Source organism: Rhinichthys klamathensis, unplaced genomic scaffold (assembly GCF_029890125.1).
Source record: "Rhinichthys klamathensis goyatoka isolate OS25496 unplaced genomic scaffold, OSU_Roscu_1.1 h1tg000042l_1, whole genome shotgun sequence".
Lineage (NCBI taxonomy): Eukaryota > Metazoa > Chordata > Actinopteri > Cypriniformes > Leuciscidae > Rhinichthys > Rhinichthys klamathensis.
Window position 1 is genome coordinate 4,698,973 of NW_026606589.1, and position 25,023 is coordinate 4,723,995.

Below are 25,023 nucleotides of genomic sequence, written 5' to 3' on the forward strand. Positions count from 1 at the left end.
ATATTTCTTTATTAATTAATATAATAGTTGTTTATTTCTAGGTGTCTATCAGAGTACAGTGATCCAGAGATATGCAGACACAAATACAAAAGTTTGACCAGGTTATTCATACCCAACTACTAATTATTTAAGTTCAGGAGCAGGAGCCTGTTCACTGTACCTCGCTTAATACATCTGAGATTAGGACATATGCCAAGATTTTCTAATTGTGATAATTCATCTGTGGCTTATTTGGGTATTTAAATGCATTTGTTGTTTTGATTAAATCTCTGCCGTTCTTGTTAAAATCCCACATGTTCAATAAATGCAACAATTTTAAAAATAAAAACAATCAAAAAACAAAATAAAACATTAACCGACATCAGTGAACTGTGAACATTACATTTTTTTGTTTAATTATTGAAATATTAACTTAAAATCAGGGATGTTAAATTAAATATTTTATGTTAAAGAAGTTCTTTAAAATTGGGAAGTGTCTGGACTTTTTTAATACTTTTCTATCTTTATGTGGAAGGCTTTGTTTGGAAAATGCTAATTATATTATTTTGTTTTCTTTCCTTCAGAATGAACTAAATGCAATGTGACAGGAAAAACATAAAAAATTATCAAAAATTTATCTATTGCGATTAACCGATTGATTAAATATTTTAATCGAGCTACTGACAGCACTAGTAATTATATATTATCATGTTTAACATTGTAACATTGCTCGTTCATTAAATAAAGGCAGGAGAAATATTAACTTCATTATTTAAATATTAACATAAAATCTCAGGGTGTCACAAACGGTTGCACAAATGTAAGGGAAAGGATCTGTTTGCAGCAGTGTAAATATATTTATTAAACAAAACTCAAAATACTCAAAAACAGGAGAAGAACAACGACTGAAATTTCACAATGAGAACTGAGAAATAACACAAATAATCCCAAGTCTTAAATACACAGAACAAACCAATCAGCAAAATGAATGTAAAAACAATGAGTAACCAACTGAAAACACTAGAAACTGAGCTAACCTAGTGAAAATATAGATCTCCTGTAACACAGGCATACTTAAAGTAAATATTTTATGTCAATAATTTATTATTTATTTATTATTTTTCTAATTTTGGCTATATTAAAGGGGTCATATAATGCCATTTTTGTACAAGCTAATATGATTCTTTAGGGTCTAAATTAAGGGTCTCATTAGTATTGTAGGAAAACAGTTATTTTACCTGGTCAAAAACAGCTCTGTGTTCAGCACGCCGTTTCAGTGCATATGACTTTAAATGATAATGAGCTTTGCTCACCCCGCCCCTCTGTTCTGTGCTACACCGTAACTCAATAACACAATAACCATAACGCGTTGTTCAGTATAAACGTGGGATTATGAATTATATTGAGAACGTCATACATAGAAAACATGCCGTAATGTACCCTGAGTGTAAACCTTAGACGCATTCATTGTGAAGCGTGCAGCTGGCGATTTGCAAAGATTAATATATTAATATAAAGTTTAATAAAACGTTACACTCACTTCCGTTCTTCTGGAGATTCAGCGGGAACACGAATATCTGGTACCGATGCTTTTTTCATGAGCAGCTTCTTAGCAAATCCAGCTTTATACTGATCCTCGTTTATAAAGCAGTCTGGTGTGTGAAATGATTCGCGCAAACATTAGAGCATTGACGTTGCTCGTGGGGAATATTCCCTTCGAAAACAAACTCAGCCACTGCGTCTTCAGCGGTTTTAGGAACATTAAAATGACTGCTGTGTTCGTTATTACACCCAAGAACAGAACACCACAATCGCTTAGACGCCATTCTGCTCATAGACAGTGCTCCAGCATATCAACAATGACCGCGCCGGTCCGCGCCGCGCAGACTATGATTGACAGCTCCCTCATGAGCGAGGGCGGGTCTGTGTTGAAACGGTGCTGTCATTCAACAATCGCGGGAGGGGCGTGCTGTTACGGCTCGATTTGAGGCAGGGGAAAACATATAAGGAGATTAAAACAAAACCACTGGATTGATTTTTATCATTATATGATGGTTGTGTACAGACACTGCCAACACACATTTCAGTACAATCAACTTGTAAAAGTGCATGTACCATTATATGACCCCTTTAATGCTTTTCTATCTTTAAATGAAAGGCTATGTGTGCAAAATGTTAATTACATATTGTTTTGTTCCCTTTCAAAAGCTACTCTCAATGCTGTGCTGATTTAAGCGCTATGGGAAAACATCTTTGTTTGACTGGTTGTAAACACATATGGGTAACATGCCAAGAATTTGGCTTAAATAACCTCTGATAATGACATCATCGGAATGCGCACGTCAGAGGCTACAAATAGACGGGAGACAGGTGGGCTTTCAGGTTCCTTTGTCTTTAGAACCGCATTGTGTGCCGTGTGTGCTGCTACTTCTGAAACTGTCCCTTTTTCTTGAAGTTAGTTTTGTCAGGCAGGAATAAAGTCTCTCTCACTTTCGTTCTCTTTCTCTGCAACGGAGAGAAAAAGAGTTGAAAAAAAAGAGAATCGTGTTGCGAGAATCCACAAAGAGATGCGTGGGCCCATGCGTGGGCCTATCTCGGAGGATGATCCACATGACTCTTTGATTGTCTAGGGGAGAAGCACACTATATCAGAGTGTCAGCATTGCGAGTCATTTTCCATCAAAGTGCTCTGTTCCAGACTTGCCTTCTTTAGGGAGATGCCTTGATGAGAAGATCATGGGGCTCGCATGCCGATCTGGCTGAAAAACAGGAGACCAGATCGTGAGGTCCTCGAGCCTGCTTCTGGAGCGCACTCCGGCGCTTCTTCAGACCGGGCTGAGGACGTTAGTTCTCTTGGGAAAATGGATTCCGAAGTGCACTGCCTCTGAGCGCTCCTCTCATGATGACAGATCATATGATGAGCTACTCGAGCTAGTCACTTGCGTTGTGGACAGTCTTCAGTTAGATTGGCCACAGGAACACCCAGACAATCGAAGTTAGACAACAGATTTCTGTCGGGTGGCCGAGGGGAGGCACCAGAGAGACGGCCCCTCCCCTTCAAGATCTCCATGACGAACTATCAAAGTCATGGAGTAAACCCTATTCTTCCTGTGTCTTTGTGCCCCCGACATCAGTTTATTCGATTCGGTGTGAAGGCACGGGTTATACGATGATGCCGCAGTTTGAAGAGACGCTCATGGGATATCTCTCCCCTGGCAGTACATTATCACTTAAAAAGCCTGCACTTCCCTCCAGACCATGCAGAGTTACAACCACGTTGGTGGGGAAAGCTTTCCAGGTGGCAGGTCAGGCAGGTGCTGCCCTGGACACCATTGCGGTGTTGCAGGCGTACCAGGCTGTCCTGAACTGAGCACGAGCAGGGGAAACGTTAGTGAGGATGTGTTCGCTGAGCTGCACCTATCGACACTGTCTCTGTGCACAACCAAGCAAATGACACGTACCATCGGCCGTTCCATGGGTGCTATGGTCACCACAGAAAGACATCTGTGGATCAACCTCACTGGCATCAAGGAGAAGAAGGAAATTAGGATAAGGAGTTGCCTATTCGGCAACGCCGTTGTCAGTAGGTTCCAGGAGGCAAAAAGACATTAGGCGTTTGTTAAGTTCCTCCCCCGCCGTGCTCAATGGTCAGGATTGTCGCCACCAAGCCCCAACCGAGTCCAGCTTCTCAAAAGAGAGAAGCTCAGAAACAGAGCGTGGCAAGTCGTGCTCCCCCTCGGAAATATTGGGGACCGGCGCACCAAGATGGACCTGACATTGCTGATCTCAGCTAAGAAGTAGTAGTCTTGAGGCTTTTGCGCCCAGGACCAAGGGGGTGTGTAACCAGGGGGTACATTGGGTGAGGGATGCCATCATCCTAGCCTATGAGGCGCAAGGTCAAGCTTTGCCTCTGGGCGTTAGGGCTCGTTCTACCTGGGAGGTTGCATCCTCCAGGGCTTTAGCAAGAGGCACCCCCTTGCAGCAATTATGTGATACGCCAGGCTGGTCCTCTCCGCACACATTTATTCGATTCTATAGTTTATAGATTCTTGTTACTCCGGGCTCACACATCCTTGAGTCGACATCCCAAACTCAAGTCTGAGGCCTTTCTCTGGTTTGTGTGCACACACTACACCACCTTGAGGGATTGGTATTCTTGTTTGGTATTCTTGTTCCTATAACGCTTAATCAGTGCAGTATTTAGAGTAACTTTTGAAAGGGAATTTCTCGGGTTACTTAACCCTGCTCCCTGAAAAAGTGGAAACAAGATGCTGTGCTGCACTGCCACACTGAGGGTGTGTTCAGGACGTTCTTCAGACAAAGTGACCTGAAAGCGGACCTATTTCACATCTATTTATCACCTCTGATGTGTGCATTCTGATATACATCATCATCAAAGGTTATTTAAGGCAAATTCTTGGTGTGTTTGCCACACGTACCGGCATGATTACTTCGACTTCCAACCAGATGGAAATGGATAAATACTCTAAATGTTCCGATCCAATTTGACTTGTAATCATACACTGTTCCTTCGTTTGCCAGAGAACTGGCCCTCCGACTGAGTCTGGTTTCTCCCAAGGTTTTTTTCTCCATTCTGTCTCCTGATGTAGTTTTGGTTGCTTGCCACTGTTGCCTTGGCTTTTGGCTTGCTTAGTTGGGGACATTTAATATTCAACAATATTATTGATCTGCCTTACTTAAGGTGGAAGTTGACGCAATTTTCTTCTAGAAACAAACTTTGTTGTATTATTTTCATGTTATCACTGTGAAGCTGCTTTGATACAAAATGTATTGTACAAAGCGCTATATAAATAAAGGTGACTTGACATGACTTGACACGTGTTCACAACTGTTCAAACAAAGATGTTTTCCCATTGCACTTAAATCAGCGCAGCATCTCTTTCCCGCTTTGTCAGGGAACAGGGTTACAGTCAAGTAACCCTAGATGTTTTTTAAAGTATATATAGACACATTTCTGCACTTCATAACAAAATCTGTGATTAATTGTGATTAACTTTGAAAAATCGTGTAAATAATTATGATTAAATATTTTAATCTACTGACTGAACTAGTAATTATACATGTTCAAATTAAACATGGTGACACTATTTGAAATTGTTCTTTCATTTAAAAAAGTTAATATTTAAATATTTTATTCCAATGGGCATACATTTCTGCATGTGCGAAATCTGTGATTTATGTCTAAAAAATTGTGCGATTAATCATGATTAAATATTTTAATCTACTGACATATTGCATATGACATTTGCAGTGGTGGAGGAAGTACTGAATCTCAGTACTTAAGTAAAAGTACAAATAACCAGAGACATATTTACTTTAGTAAAAGTAGAAGTACCACAATGACAACCCTACTTAAGTAAAAAGTAAAAAGTACCTGATTTTAAATGTACTTTAAGTATTAAAAGTAAAAGTACTTGCATAACAATTTATTCTCTTAATGTCTATATTCTAATGATTAATAAAACAGTTAATTCTAACTCATTCAACCTAATACTTTTGTCACCATTTCTGGACAAGCATGCAATTAGGCAATATAGCCTACACATCAAGCTTACTATATACCCTTACTATATACGGTATATATATATATATATATATATATATAAACACATATTATGTTAAAACGCCGTATATGACGGCGTTTGCTGTAAACGCGATTCATTTATGGCGTAATTCTGAACCTCTTGGCTTGGCATACATACTAATCCTAACCAAACGTATAATACACACGCACCCCACATGACTACTAAACCTACCAATGCGTTTCCTATGCATGTAAAAACTAATTTTCGCGTATAAATTGCACGATAAACACACTGCGTGCTATAGAGACGCATTTAGTGTGACCGGGTTGATATATGTATATGGCAACCAAACTTCACTGGGACAGAAACGTGCAATGAACGGACGGTCAGGATTACGTTTTGGCAGGGGAAAAACTGATCAGAAAATTTAACGAAAATGTAACAGAACTTTGTAGAAATGTAGTGGAGTAGAAAGTATAATAATTGCTGCGAAATGTAACGAAGTAAAAGTAAAAAGTATGCACTATTTATTCTACTTAAGTAAAGTACAGATACGTGAAAAATGTACTTAAGTAAAGTAACGAAGTATTTGTACTTCGTTACATTCCACCACTGGACATTTGTAATCTCTTTCCAGTAGTTGTGTTTAAATAATCTGGTCCAACATTGTAACAATGTGAAGCCTTGTTAGTGTTCTGTTGCAATTCTGAGAGTTCTTCTTTGTGCTTGCTATTTTCCCAATGCTTTGATATTTTTACCATGTTTCTACGATTCCTCTTGTTTGCAATGTGAACTGTTCTTTTGCAGGAATTCAGCTATGAAATTAAGCATGCAGAGCTGGCTAAAAAGACTCTTGATATCTCAGTATGGGACTACGACATTGGCAAATCCAATGATTATATAGGTATTTACTTTTATTTTGTAATATATATTATTATATGTCATTGTATTCACTTTTTCTTAATCTATGTTTACACCTGGTAATAACATCTGTCTTGGCTGATCTGGTCAGGTTTGGAGATATGGAGATAACAATAGAAAGTGATATTTGTTTTAAATGACCCTAAAAGTTTGATTAAACCATCAAAGTATAAATATTTTAAATATGAGGGAAGATCAAATCACTTAACCTGGTTAAGATATTTATCTGACAAAATTATTTGGCAAAAAAGTAAATCTACACCTACAGGTTTTATTTTACTATGCAAAAAAATGCTGGACTAAACATATTAATTTATTTGCATAAATCTATTTGTATGTGTTCATAATTTCTTTGTATGACAGCCTGGCCAAAAAATATTTCTGCACAATTTGGCATGTTTCATTTCATTATCACAAATAAAACAATTAACTCCAAGCACAACTATCCCTGAAAACCTCTTGGTTACTGACGTAACCCTCGTTCCCTGATGGAGGGAACGGAGACATTATGTTGACTGACAAATGGGGTCTCACTTGGAAGCCCCAATTACCTCTGCTATTGGCATGTGGAATTTGCATGCCGAGCCACAGCCTCCGTACATACAGGTATATAAGATGGCGGCATACATCCAGGTTTATGCTGTGGAGCCGCTGTGTTCACATTCAGTGGGTGGTTCAGGGTTGTGGCAGGGGGGACATAACATCCCAGATTCCTCCACCATTGAACGAGGGTCACATCAGTAACCAAGACGTACCTCATCTGTCAGTCACTACAACATTATGTTGCCTGACAAATGAGAAACATAACCACTGAACTATGTTACGAGTGTTGGAAGCACAGATGTTGGCAAGTCGTAGCGTGCACTTTTGGAAACTGCTCCCATAAAGTCATAACCTACCCAGCTCCCCATGTAAGCCCAAGTGATAGCCATCCATGCCAACGGGGCTTACCATGGAGACAGTCGTAGCTGCTGTCCTTGTGTGTTTGTTTCACGGGAAGAGTGCTTCGGTTCTTTATTCCCCCTTTTTTCATCCATTACCATTGTGTTAACGCTGGGAGGCCACATCCTACCTGTAGGGAGGAGCATGTGGAAAAACACATATTGACTGACCCGTGGGGCAGTGCTACATATGGAAAGATCTCTGCAGTAGGTCTTGCCTAGGCCAGGATGCCTCAGGTCTAGAGACCAGGAACCAGGTGGGCCAATAAGACGCAACCATAAATATCTGCTGCTCGTCCTCCCTGACCTTGCACAGTGTCTGTGCAAGATTGCTCTCTGGGGGAAACGCGTATTTGTGTAGGACCCTGGGCCAGCTGTGTGCCAATATGTCCATGCTGAGGGGGGCCTTGGTCAGGGAGTAAAAGTGCTGGCAGTGGGAGGAGTCCTGGAAGGCAAACAGGTCTACCTGTGCATCCCTGAATTGACTCCAGATCAGTTGGACCTCCTGGGGATGGAGTCTCCATTTTCCCGGGAATGTGAGCTGTCATGAGAGCTCATTGGCCGCACGATTGAGCTCGCTTAGAATGTAAATGGTGCAGAGTGACCTAAGCCACTGCTTACTCCAGAGGAGGAGATGGCGGGGGAGTTGTGACATGCAACGTAAGCATACAATGCCTTGGCCGAAATTGGAACAGGGTGAGCAGCACTGCGAACAGCTCTAGGCAGTTATTGTGCCACTGCAGTCAAGGTCTCGTCCAGGAGCCCGATGCTGTGTGCCTGTTGCATACAGCGCCCCTACCCATTCTGGAGGCATCTGTTGTAACAACAACGTGCCTGGACACTTTTTCTAAGGGCACTCTGGAATACAGAAAATCAAGGTCAGACCAAGGGCTGAAAGTTTGGGAACAGATCGGTGTGATGTTCACGTGGAGTGTGCAGCAGTGCCATGCCCATCTTGGGACTTGGCTGTGTAGCCAGTGCTGTAGTGCTCTCATATGCATCAATCCAATCGTCGTGGCTGCGGCTGCAGATGCCATATATTCCCCAGGAGCCTCTGAAATTATTTAAATTGAACCGCTGTTTTCCCCCTGAACGTATTCAGGCAGTTCAGCACTGATAGTGTGTGCTCGTTTGTGAGACCGAGTCCAACTCCATACCGAGAAAAGAGATGCTCTGCTCGAGGGAGAGCTTGCTCTTTTCCCAGTTGACTCGAAGCCCCAGATGGCTGAGCCAATCATCCAACCTCGAGCGCTCAGGACAAGGTGGAGGGTTCCAATTGTGTCCAATGCTCGCGGGGCCCGGGCAAGCATGACCATCAACTCTGCATCCGACTCGGCATGAGCGACCACGGCCAAAGGGGGAAGCTCAGCCTTATCTTCCTCTGCAGAGGACAATTATCCCATACTCCGATCCAGCTATCGACATCTGATTCTCACCTGGACCGCCGAATGACACGCTGGGTCCCCTGTGAGAAGGACTCACGCCATCACTCGCCAGCTCAATGGCACACAACACTGCAGAGAAACGGGAGTTCCGTGGGGACTGGCATGGGTAAAACGCTCCCACTGTAACCCTCAGGTCTCCCAGAATGTTAACCATACTCGTGCCTCTGCTTTGAGCAGAGGCAGCAAGCTGGGTAACATCAGAGGAGACTCTAGCCTTCACAAGGAAAGAGAGTCGCGACCGCAGTGTCAACATGGTCATGCCCTTGTAGTATCCTTCCCAGCATGTTCTCGACCCAGACATGTGAGACTGCGATCGTGGCCATCAGATGAAGAAGGAAACGACCGCATCCAGAAACACATGGACGGAAAGGCATCTTTGAAAAGTCGCTCGCCTGCCGTGCTTGCTCTTTTAGGAAAATCTGCTCTTTTGTGCTAAAGCGCACAGGGGGATTTCACTGCACTTTACTGTGCACTGCTCTCTTTGTGAATGGCGAAACCCACTGAATGTGCCCTCTTCCACCAGCGAGAGAGATCTTTTCCATTGCACACTCTTATCATTGCTTTGTGACTGGAAAGAGTAACCACTGTCTGCAACCACTCAGCTCCGAAGCAAAATCTGAATGAGTGGATGTGGGCCGGCATCTTATATACCTGTTTATTTGGGGGAGGCCAACTTCATTGGCCGTTTTTCGAAAACTCAGAGGTGATTGGGCCTCCCAAGGGAGACCCCATTTGTCAGTTGACAAAACGTTGTAGTGACTGACAGATGGGGAACTCTTTAACAAATTTGTAATAATATTTGAAAGTGAAGATGTCAATTTTGAAAATAAAAATAACAATTAAAAAACCAATAGGATTTTTCAATTTATAGGATTTTAATTTTTTAGAGAAAATAAGCTTTGTGACTAACAAAATATTCTTACACATTGTGTTCATCATGGTTATCTTCACAAAATAACACAACTTATGAATTTTGCAATTCAGAAGAATACAATCGGAAGAAGTAAAAAGCGTGACATAGGTTATAAACAAAATACACCACGGTCGTACGACTTCAATGTCTCCACCATTAAGCTTCTGATAACTTTTCCAATCTTTATTAAAAAATAAAAAAAATTCCCTGAAAGTTTCCCCAACCTCTTTAGTACCATTTAGACACTTGTTAGCAACCGCCTTTTTCAATACCAGTAAATCTTTTCAAAAAATCACAAGAGGGTAATATTGATGTATTTTATGTCATAGAACATGAAAATACCTTGAGCTTGTGTTAACCACAGACCTTATTTCAAGCATTTAACCAAAAAAAACCCCATTGAATTCAGGGTGATGGAACCGAACCGGTTTTGGGTTTGGTCTACGTCATCTTGATCCCATTTGCACATATATTTAGCAATGTCTACTTGTGAACGGATCAACCAGAAAATATGTTGATACTAGGTGTTAACAGTTGTCATTATGTTTCAAATTGACCATTCACCACTGACTTTCATTTCATTCCTCTATTGAAAATAAACATTGCATTGGTATGTTTTAATACTACTAATATTTCCTGATCAGGGGGCTGCCAGCTTGGAATCACTGCCAAAGGTGAGCGTTTGAAGCACTGGTATGAATGCCTAAAGAACAAAGACAAGAAGATTGAGCGTTGGCATACTCTTCATAACGAGAATCACATCTCAAGTGATTAGGCTCTTTAAGTTTTGTGCATGCCTTTGACAGTTTCACTTCCTTAAGTTGTACTTGGCCCATTTGCCAACTCCATTACCCTCCACTAATGCATATTTTGGGTTGTACCGATCTTGCTCTTGTCCGGCTGACACACAATATGCTTTCAAAGAACAAAATGTGATGTCTGGAGCTCTACTGTTCACTGTGACTTACATACAAATGACCATCGGTTAGCATTGAAAAGTAAAAGAACTGCACTGTTATGTCATGTCATGTTCTCTTATCTGGCCAAAGTAGCATTGTGTTTTTTTTTTAAGTTAAAGTTTAAGAACAACTGTAAAAACTCAAAATATTTACCTTGTTGTGGGAATGCGTTAATATCATGTCTCTTAGTCTTAGCAACCTGTTATTAAAAATAATTATAAAGTCTTTCTCCTTAAAAAAAGAGGCAGATACAGAATACATAAGCCCTATTTTAACCAGTTTTACCCAGTCTATGAATGTTTACAGGCCATTTAGAATGTCAGATTCACACTTTAACAAAAATAACACTTTATTGACTTATTTAACACCTTCAACATCAAATTTAAATAATTATTTCAAACAAATAGGGAAACAGCATGTAGGGATGTTTACACAGCACAGATAAGACTAAATCCAAAGAATGTTTAAGAATTTTAAACCATTACAAATCATTGTATGTGATCTGTTTGACAAGGATACATTTAATATGACTTAGGTTAGATAATCTTCCAATGAATGCAATTTTGTAACACATTGCTTGGTGTGCCTGGTTTATAACAACACTTCTATGTAAGCACACTATTCCACTAAACCATTTCAAACATGCGTCTTATTTGTGGTCTTTAATGCGCTGAAAATACAAATGCCCTTGTGTGAAGACAACAACTTCCATGGACAAATTAAATTATTTCATAAAAGAATAGACTAGTCTAATGGCTGTGAAGCAAGCCAATATTACTTTAATTAGTCACCTGCAGCCTGTTTGTCTTGTGACTGTAGTCCAATCACAGGATTGCATCAGGAAAGCACATTTACAATGGAATGACCTCAACATTTCCATTCTTTGCTATTATAACCAGCTCTAATACATGAGAGTGTCTGTGATCATTGTGAATGCAATTCGTTTTCTTTGTATAATTTACACCCTGTAGATGAAATTACTGTTTACCAACAAACGCTTCACAGCGACACTTCCGGGGTGTTCAGGAACCCAGAAACAGAGCTTAAAATTCTAAATTGAAGAGCTAAAACATGTTTCCAAAAGATTTTTGGAGCTTTGAAGTTTTTCCATCAAGATTGCTGGATCAAAGCAAACTCTGGTTTACACAGAGTTTACAATATACACAAATTGTGAGAATTCACTGATCATGGACAAAACCTCTGCTCTAGTATGACCAATTGCCCCACTGCTGCTGTTGGTAGATTTGCATTTCACCAAGGCATCACACAAACAGCTGATTTTACATTTTAAACCATATTTGTGGTGATAGTATGTTTTGTAGAATACATTTGGTCCTAAATCACCAAAAGACCATCAGTGATCTAACAGGACCTGGTCTCGGCACTACTGTGGCACGCATTGGCTTTTTATGAAAAGATATGAGAATGAAAACCTTTCAAAGCTGAAAAATGCGAAAATTTTGTTGTTGATTTTTGTTATGCTCGAAGTAACTGTACAATCAAAAACAGTGTTTATTAATCCTAATCAATATCAAATATGATTATTTATGTGATCAAATATATGTATTTAAACAAAAAAAGGGGTGGGTGATATGACCAAAATCTTATATCACGAGTAATTTTATTTCACGATAACGATATATATCACAATGTAATTATTTTTGCTTTAAATGAGGTTTTTATATCATCAAAATTTAAAATAATTTCATAGAAATTTAATTATTCTTGTCACCAATTTCAATCACAAAAAACGAACACTAGCCTATGTAAAAAATATACATTTATTCTTGTTAAAGTGAGACAAAAGTGATTTAAGAGCATTGAGAGATTTTCTCTTTTTTTTTACATTAATCACACAGATGACAGCAGGTTTATTAGGCTGCTGTCACTTTAAGACCGAATGCACTGATCCAATATACTGTTACACATGAGTTTTTTTCTCAACTGTTTACATTCACTTAAGACATAAATGACTGTGTTTATGAGGATACTGGCAAAGACTGGGATTTTGACATAAGTGTGTGTATTTAATCGGCAAAAAGAACTCAGTGCCTGCGCTCTATGAGCAGCGGCTTCATGTTTACACAACAACGATGTATTAAAAACAGAAAAAAAAAATCTTTGTACAGATGACAATGTTGTCAAAACTATCTCCACTCACATGGATCAGCGAAAATGACTAAAAACGCTGTATTATGCATGCCAGGCCAGTAGTTGGCGATGTAAATCTATAGACTGAACACGTAATACGCATGTGCATGCCATCACCATTTTCACAGATTCATGTTTTTGTAGTTTAGACGGAGACGATAACAGTATCATTTTCAAAAACGTGCACTTTGAAACCCGTTTTCAAAAGTTTGCTTTTTTCAGCCCCCCAAAACACTGTTGTCGTGTAAATGAAAGGCCATTTTTAATTGAAAATGGTGTCATGTAAACGGCCCCTTAGACAGCACTCAAAAACCATCAGACAGCGTGTGCATATAGCGAAATGAGTTATCTTTCGCTGCTTATTGTGTTTTAACTGTTTAAAATCAATTGTTTTTAAACCGGAATGCTTAAAAACGCATGCAAACGATAAGCTTTTATGATGGCGCAGCACAGCAACATCATATGAGTGCGTACCGCGATAGTCCAAAAATTGTGTCAACCAGTATGTCACCCACCCATAATGTCCACAACTTAAGCTCCAGAATGTTTTCAAATTTTCAAATGTGTATTTAAGCAATAAAGACGCATTGCTTATCTGATTTTACTTACATGTCATGCCTTAGGCTTTAGAACATCCTGTTATACGTCCAACAAATTAAATGATGAATAAAGATAAAGCTATTTTTTTGGGGAGAGAATACAGGAAAGGGACTGGGACATGATTTGAGCCAGACTCAAACCTGGGTCCCCATGAGCACGCCAGTTGTTTATATATGGGCCGCACCACCATCTGTGCCAGCTCCAACTGTATAATGCCAAAACAGATCATTAGAACCGCAGCACTGCTCATGTCTATCACTATAAGATGCTTGTGTGAAGAACCCAGAAGTGTGGTTGCCTGTTGTTTGACATCACAGAAAATTTGAAAGGGTAATGTCATGTGGAATCAAGGTTTCCTTGATATTTGATATATGAGAGGTCACTGTACTATAAAAACACTCAAAGTCAGCAAAATCAGTACTTTGTGAAATTAGGATATTTAAGTATAACAGTGGTCGTTGATATTGAAGTCTCAAAGGGCAAGCGTCCACAAAGTGGAGTGATTTGGTTGTATAGTGAAAAATGCTCACTTATTAATACATTTAGAGCAAGTATAATAAGTGAACCTCAATGAATATCATATTAAAAATAAAAATAAAAACGACCAACACAATCTCACGGCAACTATTTTACATTTTGTCGAATTGGTCAAAAATGTGTACGATCTCATTCGTATGTTTACACATGATCTCATTCATACATATACAAATTCATATGAAATTGCCACCTTGTAAAATAGTTGTTTTCCTGTGAGATCGAGTTGAACACGAACTCTAACCTTTTGTAGTCCAGATGGGTCAATTTGGTTTTCAAAATGAATTTGATCTTGCTGTATTTTTCATGACGTCTTATTCACATACAGAGCTATCTATGATTGTATCAATGCCATTTTCAAAAAACAAACAAAATAGAGCACACCAGTCTAATACTTACAACCATATTTGCCAGTTTAGTTTGTGAATGATTATTGTATAAATTTTGTCTTTCATTCATGATGCAATTGTATATATATATATATATAGTGCATGTACTTGCACAGCAGGGAAGTGTTTTGCATGTAAAGATTTTACTTGGAGTTCAAAACACAGAGGCCAATAAAAGTCAGAATAAACTGCAGTCATTTGTTTACTTCATTTATGTGCACTTCTTTCATGTCTATACCTATATGAATGAATGAATGAATGAATACAGAAAATTATTTGTATAATTTTTTTTTTGTTATATCAGTCCCGTTTGGAGTCACTGTGGTAAGAATAAGTTTGTGAGGCCTTTGAAAATATCTGTTTTGAGTGCAGAAAATGCGGTTTAATCTCAGTTTAACGCACACATATAGACACAATCTGACTAATAACAAAAATAATTTTACTTTTCATATTTTTTTATTAAAAAAAAGAAAATCCTTGCAGGATGGAGACCGTGAGAAAACATGAATTTAATAACAGCCAAGGCTCCACCAAACGTTTTCTGTAGCTGCTTTTAAGACTTTTAACCAATTTTGGACCATTAAACCTCACCACAAATCTGTTTCAGTTTATCAGTAATTCTTGGTATGTCAAAGCATCTGAATTGGCTTAAAGCCAAAACTCAGGAAAACATACTATTGAGAAAACCAGAACATTTGGTTTTGTTTCTATGCAATTCATTTATAGGAGTCAAATATTTGCTAAAGAAAAGGCTGCATAAATATTGACATACTGACGTCTAATTGCGTTGGTAAATATTTCAGGGCTGCCAATTCATTGTCAGTTTTACAATAATATGAGTCCACCCATTTCTGGAACATTCACATCAAACATGGCTCGCTTTTCAATGAATTTTCCAAAGAAAATGTAGAGAATTCATTTTAATTCCAAATTTACATAAATTGTGTTCTGCTGTATGTGTTTATGTATTTAAATGTCACTAATCACAATCAAATATACAATTTTAAAAATGAATTTATAAAATATGTATGGATATTTAACCATATTGTCAATCTTTTTATCTTTGCATTTTGGCTTATTGGTTTATTTATCAGGTCATACAAATATAAAATACAATATATAATGACATTGTTTCTCTAAACACAATGTTTCTATAAAAATGAACAATCAGCAGATTATTGTCTAAACTAGTAAGTGGGGGGAGACTGTGTGTATTTTAGCAACTGTGTGTATTTTACACACAGAGACTGCATTTTAGTAACTCCATCAAATAAATTCATCCCTTATGGGCCACAAAAATATTTCAGAAGCAGTTTTCTGTAGAGACTTTTTATTATTGTTTGGTGGTTATTTTCAATGCACAAAATTAAACACCATCCTCAAATCAACAAGATAGTGGCACTATAGTATTATTTATATTTTATTAATTGAAGTTATTGCCCTTAAAAATTGCTTGTAAATGTGATGCATTTAATGTTTTTTCATTTATTTTCTAAACAATCGAACTGTCAACCCAGTCTATTTCTGCATTTATCCAGGCAATATCCTCAGTGTGTGAGAAAGATGCTAATAAAATTACTCTGGAGGGTATTTCATTTGGCTTTTTATGTGAAAAAAACAAAACAAATTCCAATAAAAAAGGGAGGGCGGGAGCTGAAATTCAGCTGGGGAAGCCTTCTGAGTGCATGTATCTCACGTCTCAAAACCAGAAGAGGATGGCCAGTGGTAGACCTTTTGTAGAGTGTGCTGAGCTTTGTGTGTGTGTATATTTTGTGCACAAGTCGCACACATTTAAATTACTCTGGTAGATCTCTGCATCTTTGACAATGTATCCATTTTCTTGTTTATGCTTTAACTCTATAAAGCATACTGTAAATTTGATAGACAAATTTAAGGCCTTTAAATGATCAACATGATCAAAACTTTGCTTGAAAAACCTGTTGCACACAATCCACTACATACCTTCTGTCGTCTGATTGATAGTTTATACTTTTTAGCGAGTAAAATACCTTTCAGTATAATTGTAAAAACGTCCACAGTCAGCTTGTGATTCACGTGTCTTTTTGCTGTGAAATCTTTACTGGGTTAACACATAAGTATAACTTTTATATTGTTAGTAATATTTCAAGATGAACACTTTACAACTTTACATTACTCGAGGTTTAATTGATTATAGTCTACATCCTATTTGAAAAACCATGTTAAAATATGAGTATCAAATATGATCCATCAGGCTTTTGGGGAAGTTGAATCATTGTATTATATGTTTTGAAACAACAGAGTTTTGTTCATAAAACTAACCATTTCAATATACTGTTATAAAGATCTCGCTGATTTACATTACAAGTTATCAGAACTTCATCTTACTTTTGGCCATATAAATATCAGCATCTGCACTAAATTGCATATTTTTGCTCAATTTGGGCCTCTAAATAAAACTGAAGAAAGTTTGACAGCAATTACAGCCTCAAGTTTTTTTTAGTTTGATGGAACAAGCTTTATGCACCTGGGGCCTGTACCATGATGGTAGTTGAACAAACTCAGGGTTACAGGATTAGTTTCGAGAAACCAAACCAATCCAACCAGGCTTTGTTGGTACCATGATGCTGATCATCAACTTTCTATCAACTCAGGCTTTGATCCTGAGTTTAATCGTTTAGGTGTAACATCAGCAGCGAACAGCCAATCACATGCTGTGAAAGAGTGAAACTGTGATTCATTTCTCGCGAGAGAAGCAGCGCGATTCATTTCTCTCTTCTGCAGAATATTACTAGATTGAAAAATATGACGAATTGAAACTAATTTACTCAGCAAGAAGAAAATAGCTGTCTATGAAAGAGGACAACTAAAAGAAAAAGTCTTTCTGTATCAGTGAGTTGTGAAGTTAGTTTAGACAGTTGATAAAGGTATAGAATGAATTGAACATTTAAGCTCACATGTAGTCATTTTATAGCTTAATCTATTGATTCTAAAGCGTATTTACATTACCTTTATATAATTATGCATTGTGCATAATAATAATTGATAAACAAAAATTGTACATGTGTGATAGATTAAGGGTATAATAATTACATAAATAATATCAAAATCATACAAAATTACTATTCTATATAAGCATTACTAAAAGCCAGACGATTTTGTATTTAAAAAGCATTTGCTATGAGTAACCTTTACAGTTTTTACCAACTGCGTACACACGTTTTCAAAACTAAGTCTCCTTTTTTCAAAACTCTACACACAATTCTCAAAACTGCACACACAAAATGCAAAATGCCTCACATCTCCTTCAAAATGCAACACTGCGTTCAAAATGCCATAAACACATGTCAGAATGAAGCATTTGCATCAAATGGCAAACACTTCTTTCATAATAACACATTTTTGGATATACCATGTAAACACTTCTGTTCTAAATCTAAAGCTCTTTGGTCTTTCATAGGCTTATATCTACATTTCAATACAATGTTCTACAGTGAAAGTAATCTGCTGAGAGTGGTAACAAGTACACCGGAAACGCCAATGCAATGTAGAAACAGAAAATATTGATTAGGCCAAACATTACTGTTGTATACATTAGCATACAAACAGAACTTTTACGTAAACATTTACGTAAACCAAAAGTATATTCTTTACAGTAAAATACAGTAAATTCTGTGTGGGTCCCAGTCCAGGAATTGGCAGGGGGGGGGGGGGGGGGTGCAGTTCCCAGTGCTAAGCTTCATCTCTTCTCCGAGCTGGGTCTGGCCACAATACTTCGTCCACATCACAAGATACGTTTTCTCTTGCCAAACAACTTTGTCCCCACTATGTCCCCACATGCGTCCTCCATTGCCTGGAGAAGCGGCATGCGGGCATAGGGTTGGCGATCATACACTTTCCAGCGCCAGGCTGAGAAGAATTCCTCTATGGGATTTAGAAAAGGTGAATATGGGGGTAGGTACAAAACTACAAATTGTGGATGGGTGGAAAACCAGTTTTGGACCAGAACAGCCCGGTGAAAACTAACATTGTCCCACACAACCACAAATCTAGCAGGCACCTGATCTGGATCAGGGACAAGCATTGTATGAATTGCATCCAGAAAAGTGAGTATATGTGTGACCTGGTCAATAAGTGTAGCATTTTGATTGGTTGTGTTTGGAAAAGGAAAGCAAGTCACTTCCTGATAGATCTTTGTGTTTTAGGTAGAGAATTGTGTGTAGTGTTTTGAAAAAAGTGTTTTATGCAATTGAAAACTGAGTCACAGGCTGAGAAATAGCTTATGGTTTTGAAGATTTGGCATGTAGTTTTGCACTTTGAGTGAGAGGTTTCAAAAATCGTGTGACATGAAAAGATTTTGTGTGTAAGCAGTTGGTAAAAACTGTAATTTGGAGTAGAAACAGGTGGAGTGACTGTATCGCATCAGACGTGTAACTTTGCTCACAGCTGATTGGTCCAAGTTCGGTTTGCAACCTCTTACCTGGAACATACAGTAACCTACCCTGGACCAGGTTAGCCGTGGACCGCAAGTTACTGTGGCGATGAACACTGCTAAAAGCCAAACCACTTTCATGGTGCCTAAAACCCAGGATTGGCGCAAACTAAACTGAAACATATCTGGCTAGCCACCTAAACCGGCTTCATGGTACAGGCCCCTGGACTCTCTGGGCCAGATTTTCATTATCTCTTTATTTTGCTGCATTCAGCTTTCCTTCTACCCTGACCATTCCCCAGTCAACACCTCCACCTATTCTTTCGTCATATTTATGCTGCCATCTTACTTCGTTAATTGCTAAATATTTTTCCCTGGCTTGTGAAATCCTTACACGCTTGCTGCAACATTGTGTGTGCCTGCTTGATCAGCTTTGTCTAAACATAGCATTTTATAATGACAGGTGACATTGTACAATTTTAATTGAATTATTTTTGGGAGTCTCTCACTTTGTCTAATCTCCTGGTCATAATTTTGTTCTGTAAAAAATATTTTACCCACAGCTTGAAGAAGAAGGACTAACGTTAATTAAAAAGAGAATACACAGCTGACAAAACCACCACCTCCATATCTTGTATCTTGCATGTCATTGTTAATGTGACAGAATGTCTAAAATTGAGACAGAACTACACGATGTGGACCAATTATCTGTGCTGATCATTGGACAGTGCAACACATGGCAACAACAGAGGTCCGTCATGACTCTGTTTAGATCAGCAGATCTATTTATAGACAAATCAGTTTATTCAAACTATGTATAACATATACATGCTTGTGAGCTATGATTATTTTGCAGGTTTGTTTTATTTCCAAACTTTCACTTTATTATGGCAGGCAGCTTTGATTGGGTGAATCAGTGTCACTCTCAAATTGATGTGCTTAAATTTTAATCTGGTCATAATACAAATCTAATTTTGTTTCTTCTAGGCTTAAAATATATCAGTCAAGTCACATGGATTAATTTCACACTTCCTTCATGCTTTGTGAACTCTCATAAAGCTTGTATTTCATAAAAAAAACAGCTGAAACATTCTCCAACATATCTTCTCCTGTGTTTGGCAGAAGAAAGAAAGCCATACAGGTTTGAAACCACATGAGTGTGAATAAATGAATATAGAATTTTTATTTTTAACATCCATTATGCAAGGGCACATTATAGGGGTAAATGTAAATTTTAGTCATTTACAAACTTCTAATGCTATTCTCATTGATCTTTGCTGTTGATAAGAAACACAATAGAAAATAGAAGCAAAAGTGTTTAGGAGTATTATTGGCAATCTATCCTTTTTTATTAATATAATGCAGAGATTTGCAAGAATGTCACCTCAAAATGAGGTAAACGTGTCAAGTTAAAACACCTAAACATTTTAAAAGAGCTTAAATATCAAGAACGCCTGATTCTTTTCAAGAGTCAAAACTTTCAAGTTTCAAATTCTAAAATTTTTACCTTAACATAAAAGTCATAATTTTGGTTATATCACATTGTACTTCAACTACAATAAAATCCTTTTTTCACAGTTGTAAATTATTATTGTTATTTGGGTATGTTTTAGAAGACAAAACGGATTTCTTCTACAAAACTTCACATTTAATTCAATTTGTTGCTGGCCATTTTTTTTTCTTTTTTTTCAGTGTACACTTTTGACATCTGCTAATTCCCCTCAGGAGATTAATAAAATACCCCAAAACCAATCACATGGGTAAAAAATTTTTATTGCTTATTTATTCAGCTTTCAGATGATGTATGGTTTGTTAGGATATGACAATATTTGGCCGAGATACAACTATTTAAAAAATCTGGAATCTGAGGGTGCAACAAAATCGAAACTGAGAAAATCGACTTTAAAAGTTTATGCTTGCGATAGTGCTGCAATCACTCACAAAAATAAAAGTTTTATATATTTATGGTAGGAAATTTACAAAATATCTTCATGGAACATGATCTTTATGATATGATTTTTGGCATAAATTTTTTTTTGATAATTTTGACCCACACAATGTATTGTTGGCTATTGCCACAAATATACCCATGCTACTTGTGACTGGTTTTGTGATCCAGGGTCACAATTATGTTAATTTTTGATATAAACAACATAACAAATCTACTTTGTTTGAAACAGTTTGATTTCACTTTTTTTTTTAAATGCAATAAACAAGCACATGAACTTGTAATGTGTTTAAAATGTTATATTATACATTTCATACATTCCTTTATTCTGAGGATTATTGACATTTTGACACATAACCATGTTCAGCCCCTCCTAGACCTTCACACAAAAAGCCGGAGGTATAAAATGGAAAACACAAGCAGTTTCTCAAACATTCTCAAACACCTGTGGAGGGATCCACAAATCCACAGGGTAAGCATGGAGAGATGTACCAGAAAGGTGATATGGATGCTTCAATGGATTGTATTGTACATTGGACTAAGTGCCTCACAGACAGGTAAAAAAAAATTTTTTTTATTTGATAAATATTACATGTTAAGTGAAGTAAATGAAAGTACAGATTCTCTTATATGACCTTGATTGCTTAATCCGTGAGACCTTTTTAAATTCCCTGCCCTGCTTTTCCAGTTTCTTCTATTGTCTTCTTCTATTGTGACACCATAAGCCAGAGATACAATTCATATTTAAGCAATCCTTAAAAAAAGGCATTAGTATTTCTATGAAATAGTTAGAAGGCATTATGGTACATAATCTTAGTTTGACATTGTTGATCAATGATGTCAGCGTGACAGAATTCATCAAATGACCACAATATATGGTCTCAAATTTTTAAAAGGTTATTAATTATATTATTATTCATTAATTATTTACTCTTATATTTTTTCTTTCTTTCTAGATTAATGTGTTTAAAAATAAAATATAAATGCATTTCATATTTACTGGTAGGAATTTCTACACTGTAATTTTTTATTCAAAGTTTCAAATAAAACAAAGAATTTTGGAGTATGTTTTACTAGAAAATGCTTTTTCAGTTTTTCTACTTCGAAATGTCACAGTTGATTCAATGTGTTACTAAATTCTTGGTAATTATTTGTGAAATTTAGTAGCAAAATCTGAGTTATATATTAGGGGTGGAAAAAAAAATCTATTCACATATGAATCGAATTGAATTTCTAAATTCAAAACGTCTGTTAAACGGATAGTTCACCCAAAAATTTCAATTCTGTCATTAATTACTCACCATCATGTAATTCAAAACCCATAAGGCTTTTGTTCATCTTCAGAACATAAATGAAGATCTTTTTGATGAAATCTGAGAGCTTTCTGACGCTTTATTGACAGCTACGCAACTACCACTTTGACGCTTTAAAAAGGTGGTTTAGTCCACATTTTCTGAAGAGACACGATTGAATTTAGGCTTTTATTCACATATAAACATTCATCAACTCGCACATTAGTTGTGGTAAACGGAAACTCAAGGATGTTCGCTTGACGTGTGAGAACCAATGATGTTCATTCTTGGGTTACGCAGCATGTTTGAGCTTCTGCAAGAACCAATGAGGTTCATTCTCATGTTACGCAGCACGTTTGAGGTTTGCAAGAGGTTTGTTATAGGATGTCAAGCAGATTCTGTTGAACTTCTGTTTATGTTGGTTGATCAATGTTTATATGTGAATAAAAGCCTAAATTAAATCTGTTCAACATGGCGATTGAATCTCTTTGGAAAATTTGGACTTAACCGCTCAATTAATATGGATTAGTTTTACGATCTCTTTATTAACTTTTTGATGTGTCAAAATGGAGTGACAGTAAGCTCTCAGATTTCATCAAATAATTGTTTTATATATATATATATATATATATATATATATATATATTTGTGTTCCAAAGATGAGTGGACGTCTTACGGGTTTGGAAATGGGTTGTCAAAAGTACCGACTTCGGTACCAAGTCGGTACTGAAATGTAAAAAATGTGACGATACCAGCATTTCCCTCTAGCGCTGTTGAATGGATTCTTAAACACCTCTGATTGGCCATGGTGTTCACGTGCTCAACATATATGTCTCTGATTGGCCGTTGTGTTCACGTGCTCAATGTATTTGTCTGTAATTGGCTACAATCAATAATCAACGCCTCAAAAACATGTTGTCTTCTTAACCGAGCACTTACACAGATACACACGGGAGCGTTTGAAAGCAGGCGTCTATTAGCGGATCTGTCTATCAGTGGATATATTATGGATCTGTTGATAGATGCTCGGTGAAGACATGTTTTTGAAGCGTTGATTATTGATTGTAGCCAATCACATACATATACGTTGAGGGCTTGAACACAGTGGACAATCAGAGACATATAGGCCTATGTTGAGAGCGTGACTAATTATGACAGAATTTTCATTTTTGGGTGAACTATCCCTTTAATAATGTGATGTTGATGGAAGGAACAAAGAACTGTGCAGCACCTGGGGCCGGTTGCACCACCACCTAGCTTTGACATAAATGGGGACTAAGTTACAACTTATGCACAGTGCACTACAAAATATTTTTGCATTGCACCATTAAACTTAGTTGAAGCGTAGCTACGTATAAACTAAATGTTGGAATAAAATAGCAGACAGACTTAACTGCATCAATAAGCTCTTGTTTTACCAAACAGACTTAAGAACAAATGATGCACCCGAATAAAGTACAGCGTTAGTTACAAACTAGCTAGTAGTTACTAAGCCTTTACTTTACATTCCAATTTAAGAAAGAAGTTATGAACGGCCGGTGCACCCCTTTCCTTGGACAGAGAGGGCACAGATAACAGAGAGGCCTTAAGGCGAGACACTACAGGTGAATAGGGTAAAATTTTGAAATAATAGATATCACTATGAAACTTTCTCAGTTGATTACTTACACAAGTATGTAAAAAAGATGTATTACAAGTTTTTGAAATTTGTATGTTTAATTATGCAAATTAGGCATTGTCTCATTAAATATGCATAATTTTGCATATATTTTCGGTAGATAGATCTGAACATATGATAAAGCCATGTGCAAAATTATTTTTTCATTTTGTTTAAACACAAGATGAAAAAATAATTCAGGATATATGCTTTCATTACCTAGGAAATCAAAATATACTGTCCATAGCTTTAAAAAATCAATTCTCGCCATATTTTTTTAAATTAAAATGTCACATAAATCAGGCCAGGAATGATTTATAAACAAATCCCTCTGAAAATATTCTGCTATATATATATATATATATATATATATAAATATATATACTGCTAAGGGTATAACTGGAAAGTTTGGTGTACATAGGCTACACAGGCTGAGATGTTTCTACTGGAGAATGACAAAAAACTCATTTTGAGAAAACAGCATTTAAAGATTTGTAATGTAAAAATTCATTCTTTTTTAAGTGGAAGCAACTATTTACAGACACAAATATCTTATCAAATCATTAGCAACAACAATACAAACCACCTAAATCACATTACAACTTATAACACAGCATTTATGGCCTTCACCTGAACAGAAAAAGTGTCAAAAACACAGAGCACGTCACGTGATGCATCTGAATCTGACAACGTGATTCGTTCAGAATCTGAACGAATCACGTTGTCAGAAATTGACATCAGCCAATGAGATTTCGGTTTTAGAGTTAAATGCCCATTGTACTTTCACGATTGGTGGCTGATAAAAAGGAAATGACCATATTTGGATCCGACAACAATGTGCAAGAGACGAGAGAGAGCTTTCCAACGGTGTATGTGATGACAGGGTGCAGATCGCGATCGCAGAGCAGCATGTTGATTTAGAACGACAACTTTTTGTTGAATTTAGGAGAAATCTACAGACGCAAACAAAGTGTAGTAAAATAAAGACCCAAATGTGTATTTTGGAAATGTTTTCACCACAAGTCTGAAAGAAGACATGTTATTGAAGACAAATAGCCCAAAATCTCAAAATTGACCAGTGAAAAAAAAACACGATGTTTTTGCCTGCCGTGTCTCGCCTTAAAACAGTTCCATATCAATATTTTAACGAATAGTAGGCTAAATAGCCTTAAATAATGCATAATGTTTGTGTTAATCGTGTCTTAAAAGATGAGACTTGGATTTGTTAGCCTACTTCACAAATGAGCTTGTGCTTAAACTTTAATCTAGGACATCGAACATCACAAAAGCCACCTCTCTTCTTCTCCCCTCTCCCCGGGCTTGAGTAAAATAATAATA

At 37.2% G+C, this 25,023-nt stretch overlaps 1 protein-coding gene across 1 annotated transcript in view; it reads left to right on the plus strand.

Annotated features, from left to right (window-relative positions):
- The window catches only part of rph3ab (rabphilin 3A homolog (mouse), b), a 29,975-nt gene extending 19,213 nt beyond the window's left edge, over positions 1-10,762 (plus strand). Inside the window, exons 15-16 of the mRNA XM_056247154.1 lie at positions 6,332-6,428; positions 10,389-10,762. Of these exons, the coding sequence (XP_056103129.1) occupies positions 6,332-6,428; positions 10,389-10,519 (228 nt within the window). The 3' untranslated portion in view covers positions 10,520-10,762. The remainder of the gene's footprint in view (positions 1-6,331; positions 6,429-10,388) is intronic.
- Positions 10,763-25,023: the final 14,261 nt, after the last annotated feature.